General features: G+C 49.1%; 2 protein-coding genes across 2 annotated transcripts; both read right to left on the bottom strand.

The window, feature by feature from the left end:
- Positions 1–4,149: 4,149 nt before the first annotated feature.
- On the bottom strand, positions 4,150–5,919 carry AO090003000085 (uncharacterized protein; the record flags this gene model as incomplete). The annotated part of the gene is made up of 1 exon (XM_023234727.1): positions 4,150–5,919. One exon carries the CDS (start codon positions 5,917–5,919, stop codon positions 4,150–4,152), a length of 1,770 nt encoding a protein of 589 aa, XP_023089823.1.
- Positions 5,920–5,978: 59 nt separating this feature from the next.
- On the bottom strand, positions 5,979–6,804 carry AO090003000086 (uncharacterized protein; the record flags this gene model as incomplete). The annotated part of the gene is made up of 3 exons (XM_023234728.1): positions 5,979–6,263; positions 6,487–6,563; positions 6,687–6,804. The coding sequence occupies 3 exons, from the start codon at positions 6,802–6,804 to the stop codon at positions 5,979–5,981; spliced, it is 480 nt and encodes a 159-aa protein (XP_023089824.1).
- Between the last annotated feature and the right edge of the window lie 297 nt (positions 6,805–7,101).

Raw genomic sequence — 7,101 nt, forward strand, 5'->3', positions numbered from 1 at the left:
ACATTTGAGACAAACCCTAGTGCATCAAAAGAATCAGGCACCAGCCCCCAAAGCCTGGAAACCTGAGACTCGTCCTGCCGTCTATTAGTGGTTTCGATATTGCTATGAAGATATATCTATCCCAAGTGGCATAAGACCGTCAACGCCTATGCCAGAAAGACCGTTGATCGGCGTTTTCTAGATTGACTCGCAGCGGGGGTGTGTGGAGGCAGGGTAGGCCGGCATGGAGAGGAGTAAATAAATCTAGGGTGCACGTTTTGAAGGTTCTGAAGAGAAGGGATTCTGTATACGAGGGGAGGGATTAGGGCAGAATCCAGAAGTGAAGTCGGAAACGTGAGATGATCGAGCATGGTAAACAGACAGCCATCCCCAACCACCCGATCGGAGCCGAATCTACACAGTGGACTCTCCGACAAGAGTCCATATATTAACTGCGACGTCATGTTTTTCGATCCCCCTCTACTGTTAGGGCTACTGGTGCGACGTTGTGTGGAAGTTGATTCGTGGAGGGGTAATCCCAAGCGCACGTAAACACGCGGGTCGTTGCACTGGCAACTGCGCCAGTGGCCCATTTATCGCTCCATTTCATATCATAAGTTCATCACAAACCTGCCTCGGCGTCCACTCACCATCCGCCATCCCACCTGGACAGATCATCTTATGGGAAATTGGGTTGCGTAAGTCTTTTGGGCACGAGACGTTTGTTTAGGGTTTGAAACCACATTCCGGTTGATTATCGATAAGATAAACATGATTTATGGAGATCTGGTCTGCAGCAACGAGTGGAGCGGAGATACATACTATAGTGAGACATGCACATCCAGCTAACTCTTTAGCAGCGGTTTTATTTGAGATTGAAGTAGATCTCAAGATCTACTAAGACGAATAGCGGTCAGATTTTCTGGAGTTTCACGCGGGACAGCACACGAGATGTGACCGTTAAGGCTCCATGATCGCTTTCAGACTTTGGACGGCGGTGACCAAGTGGGGCAGCTCGAGTGGGGATTAGGGCTACTCCTCTACTACACCTACGGAGTATCTGTTTGTTGTGACTCCATCCAAAGAGCCATCCATATCTCCCCTTGGACCGTCTTGTGGGTGACCAGGCCTGTGATAGATTCTGCAGCGATAGCAACTCAGACCAGACAATCCCATACCGAGCTCAGTCCATAACGGCCGGCCAGGATCCACACCTGGGCGTCAATCAAAGCAAGTGTATCCATATGAAGATGGCTACAACAGCGACATGAGGTAGTCCCATGCCGAACCGACTGCAAGTCCAGTTCTTTGCGGTGCGGGAGATCTGTACTCGAACACTGAGTTTAACTTATGTAATATTGATTGGTCTTGCGGAGGCCTGCCAGATCGATAAACAACCCTTTATGGTTGAGTGGTTCAATTTCTGTCGCTTAACGCCGACGGATACGTAGTACCCTTGATAAACGGCTATTTATTGTTCGTTATTCAGCTCAATAATCACTGGTCGATCCACAGGTACCTATGTATCTTTCAGGTTTCCGTTTGCTTCAAAGTCAGCGGGCCACTTGTACGCTCTTTCATCCACCGGGATGAAGAGAATAGTCATGACTGCCCAAGCGTCTGATAGCTTTGTGTTCGCAGCAGGCCATCTGTGATGGAAGAAATGTAGAGATCGACCGCTGTTTTCCATGGTGGATAAAGAAATATTACATAGACTTGAGTCCACATTCAATAATGATGAAGGAAAGGCATGAATTGACATAGTGACCAGGGCTTGGGATTTAGTAGACAAGATCACATTCCAGGATCCGAGGAATACTCGATATGAATTTTATTTTAACTTCAATTTTAGCCTTCCTTAGCCTAGACAATGGGAATGCTTAGCATATCACTAATTTAAATATAAGTTGGGGAATGATATTTTGCATTCTCTGATTGCTGTATATTATCCAATCAATAACTATATATGTCACTCTCGACTCTTGGTACAAGTAGCCAATTTTATTCGCAGTACTCAAGAACTCTACCTAAAGGACCATTACACAGCTAGAGAGAGAATCATACGAAATAGCCAGCGTTGAAGATATATTATCTAGAAAATCATCACTATCCTCGGTACGGTCATGTGCCGTTACTGAGTCACCTGAAGAGCCCCTTGGCTTGGGAGGACGTATTCCAATATAGCCCCTGTGATATTATATTCTTCTCCAAGTCGCGTATAAATTGTGGTGAATACCTCCTAGGCGGCCGATGAACCTAAAACTGTACTATATGTAAAAGTGAATCTCACCAGCCGTGTCAACCAGCTTGAATTTCTTGATATGAATTGAATGGACTGGGCTAAGTCAGAGTGACCACATCTTTACAACATTCATCCTACAATGACTCTTATATATAACCCCCTTCGGTCCTTTCCTGTCTCTACTTTTCCTTCTTTTCCCCACTCCTACAACACCTGCTTAGCCAACGCGTAAAATCCTGGCCAGTATTCTGCATCTTAAATCTTCATCTTCGTTTATACACTATGTCAACTGCTCAACCTCAAGACATCATAAAGGCGAGTGACTGTGCGGCCCAGGAAACAAAAACATTCAAGCTTCGTTTTCACTTTTCGGCACTGTGGACGACAAAGCACAAATAGATTCCGTGGATGTGATTTTCATACTTGATTGCTGTTGGTCTCACCTGGCAACTCGGTCTGCAGACCATCGTGAAAGGGTTACGGAGGCCGTGGCGGCCACTGATTTCCAAGACCCAACCGCGAATATACCTGGCAGCAGGGTGTCCTTGACAGCACGGCTCTCGGCAGCTATTGCAAAGGCCGTAAGCCGGAAATACGAACATATCGAGTTCGTCGAGCTGGTCAGAGACTTGCGGGCAGAAGATACGCCAAAGAAGCCTACACATGGCTTACTCGCTGGAACAAGATCAATCCGGCTCAAGCTCCCGGGATCACACGCCCCATTTGCCCTCCGTGGCCCCGCTACTTTGAGGGCATACTTTTCAATACGTGTGCATTCCAGTGTAGGGCAAAGCGGCCTTGATGCCCTAGCTGATTGGATAAATCGGCTCCCTCCGCACATTGTTTTCGAAATTGACAGAGTCTTCGAAACTGAATCCCAGTGCTGGGTTGTCTACGCGGATTGGGCCCTGTATTCGAAGTTGGCAGGATTACCAGGGATCGCACTCATCTGCGAGACCAAAGGGGTGGATATATGGAATAACCGGCATAAGGTTAATCGGGGAAAGTAAGAAGTTCAGAAAAAAGTTCAGAACAAGGAGAAGAAGATACCAAGAAAGAGAATATATCAGAATACCCGAGATGATTTTCCAGTATCAGGACACAGATCAGCTTGCCCATGTTCCGGATGGGGTATCGAATATGAATGCTGGTTAGTGTGTAATTGTTTACACAGTGACTATGGCACACAGTGCTCATGGAGAGAGCCCAGAGTACTGGCTCTCTCCAACCATGAACTAGCTAAATCGTTAAGTAATATTAAAGTTCTAGAGTCAAAGTATATAATATACTTCTAGCCTTATTTTATTAAGAATTCCTAGAAAGATCTCTTATCTTTAAGGGCTTCTTAAGAGAGCCGACAGGGATTTTAATCTTGTATATTGGGGCAAGTTTAAGTCCGAGGTCAATGATTATCACCGCATAACAGCATCATTAGGTCCGTTCTTTATGCGGTTACAATCACGGTTATTTAGTACTCAAACCTCAATACCGATGGATTGTAGAAATCGAATATAACTTGCATCTCAACGTCTGTCTCAGACGATAGAGAGTTTATTCGGAAAGTACTTGTCCAATACGGCAATGTGCATGGGAATGGCGGATATTTCTTCAGGCAAGGAAACATTTCCCTCAAGTCGCATGGCCGCACCAGCTTGAATACGACATCAAGGATTTTGACTATGTTGACAGCTTTCAAACCGCTGTTCAGTGCCTCTAGCGATATACCAGTATCAAAATATACCTCGTCTACATTGCCCCTGAGCGGAGTGAGAAATTAAAAAGCCATTGTAGATGATGCAATTCCAAGTCTTATTTTTACATCTTCCTCATCCGTTTGGATATTAAGCAAAACATAGCCAGCGCCAAGTAAATCGTAAACCACAACACCACAGTAGTATAACCAAATCACACGAGACCCACACTATGCTTTAAGCCATGTCATCTGCATCATGATGGTGGGTGTTTTCATTATCGGACGCGTGGAATGCGTCCCCGAACGCCGAGTTTTCCAGGTCCGGAAGATCTAGCACTTCGTTCTGCTCCGTATAGGCCGCCAGTGCATCGCCCGCACTGTCCATATTAGTAAAGTCAAAGTTGGCCCCGTCCAGACCAGTGTCCCCCCCTGTGTTTCCAGGCGTCAACCCCTGTAGTCCGCTACCTGGCGTTTCAATCCCATGAAGAGGGGCATCACCAACGGCAGGCTTGTCGCCTTGGTCCTTCTTCTCGTCGTTGACCATCACCCAATCCCCAGTTTCACCCGCGGCGGTATTCGCGGGCGGTGCATTGCCCATGTCCATCTCAACGTCCATACCGGACATCGTCACACTTTGCTGGGGCACAGCAGCTGTTGTCTGCAGCGGCGCAGGAGCATTGATACCAGGGACCTCAGAGACACCTGGTACATGTGCCGGCGCTGCTAGTTCTTGAGCGATGGGCGCACTTCCTTGAACGGGGCCGGAGGGAGGTGGAGAGCCAAACTGATCGAGAAGATGGCTATCTGCGTGCCCCATGTCGATATCGCCATCTGCAGGAGCCTCTAGCTTCTGTTCAGGTTCAATCTTTTCTAACAGGCCACCTTTTTGGACGCAAGAAACCTTGGGCTCAGGCACAATCTGCTTTTTCCACGAGGTTTCCAACTCCTTGACCACGTCATCCACCCTATACTTAGCCTTAGGCTCGGAAGCAGGTGGTGTTTGAGTCTCATCGCCTTCGCTGGGGATCTCAATGCGGCCTTCCAGTCTCCAAATTTCAGTCCCCGTGGCGTTCGGATCTGCCGCCGCTTCCCGGAGTCGGAGTTCCGCGTCTTTAAGCAATGAGGTACGGTTAAACTTCTCCATCCGGCGCGCATGCCGCTTCTTCAGCTTCTCAATCTCCGCAGTCATGTCCGCCACCTTCTTCGCAACACGATCGGCAAACTCCTCCGCCTTCGCAGGCTCCATTTTGGTAGCCTGGGCAGAATCGGCCGCATCTTTAGATTCCCCACTAGTAGGTCCGGAAGGCGCATCGAAGAAGCCCGCCGTCAACGACTCCAACTCCCCTTTGCGACCCAACCCAAGAGAGACGGGGGTAATCTGGCTAATGGCGTACGGTGAAGCAAAGATCTCTTCCATCCATTCATGGTGTTGTTGATATCTCATCTTACTCACTTCCCGTGGGGTAAGAAGATCCATCATATCGCCTGCGGAAACATCCTCATCCTCGAGAGCAAAATCGGCAGTGGCAGCATTCACTGCAGCCGACGAAGCGCGGTGTCCGCGGGGCGCCTTGGCCGGTGCTCCTCCTGCCGGCGCGGGCACACCTGAACCAGGCTGGGGATAGAACGGTTGACGGCCGACCATAGCACTCGGGTATGCCGGTGGAACTTGCGCGAAACCCTGGGGGGCAACCTGTGGGGGGAAATTGATCGTCGGCCAGTTATTGCGGTCGTGCAGCATAAAGTCTTTGCGGGCAAGCTGGCCTTGGCTTTGCAGGAAACGACGTTGGCCGAGCATGCTTTGGACTTGAGGGAGCACATGAATTCTATTGGCCGGAATATGCTCGGTAGGAGGTGCTCTTGAGTAGTGAACGATCCATAACGACGGGTCGGGCGGGGGCATGTTCGGGTTGGGGTTCTTCGAAGGCAGCAACCGGTAGCGTCTGCGGCAATGGATCGCCATTGTCTCGTTTGGCGGGTGGTAGCCACTGCGGTGCAGCCACATTTCCACCAACTGATGCGCTCTCACGTCAGTAATTATCTTGGTCACCGGGGAGCAGCTCATTAGAGATCGGGTCTACCTACGTAGCCGCGAGCTTCGAAGGTGAAGGCCTGTTCGACATCGGCCCACACGTAACCATCACTGGCGAAGTTCGTTCCTAAATGGTTCAGGGGCTGCCAGGTGAGCATGACAGTCCCATCTTGAGGTCCATCCAAGAAAGTCCAATGCATCGGCTGCGCCTCCCGTACAATCTTAGGCGCGCCAAGGAGGTATTCGACAACGGTGTCGGTGGGCATCATATGCATCAGCGGGAATCGGTGTCGCGACACCAGGTGCATATGCGGCAGCTGCGGTAATCAAAATCCAGGTTAGACATTTGGCCCGTAGCATTGCATTGAGACTTGGATCAGTAGATTGGCCTACCAACTGCCCGGGGACACGGGTCGCTGGGTCGTCCATTGTGAATAGACGCCGTCGCAATCGGAGAGAAAAATGTTAACGCTTTCGCAACGAAGCCGAAACCCTAGAGAATAAGTAACAGAAAATGCATCCGAGACGGAAATTCCAAACGGTCGGAAAGAGACAGTGAAATGAATGGACGCAACGAGCAAATGCCTTTGCGAACGCGACGCGGAAATTTGAGGTTCCTTTCCCCGAGAAGCTGAGAGTCACGGTGGACGGTTCGGGAGGTGAAACCGACCTGAAGTGCATATTTGACACCTGAGATATAAGGCTCATAAAGGGTGGGTTTAGCTTATGGGGGTACTAACTTGAGTTGGTAAAGTGGGGAAGCGCACGGATGTATGGATCGTGACTACGGCTAAAGTCCTTGACATTAACAATCCTATGGGGTATATCAAGTGCATCTTGGCCCAAATTTTCGGCCATTGCTCCGTCAACATGAGTAGGTCGACTTCCCTACCAAGCTACGCCATTGGCATAAGGCTTCTTCATCCATGAATTGCCTTTGTCAATGTTGGACTATTGAATACTATTCACCAAACCCTAGCTGGGGAAGGACTTGCAGGCCAGCCTCCCTCTAGATAGTAGTATATTCGAGTTCCACGTCAGAACCTTTTCCTTTTCCTTCTAGTTTACTTTATTCTTTCCTTCTTTTAGATGCCCCTAACTGAGAAACCCCCCTTTACGACTAAAGTTCTTCCTCCGGACTGTTCCATAGTGCTA

Source organism: Aspergillus oryzae, chromosome 2, assembly GCF_000184455.2.
Source record: "Aspergillus oryzae RIB40 DNA, chromosome 2".
NCBI classification, from domain to species: Eukaryota; Fungi; Ascomycota; class Eurotiomycetes; order Eurotiales; family Aspergillaceae; genus Aspergillus; species Aspergillus oryzae.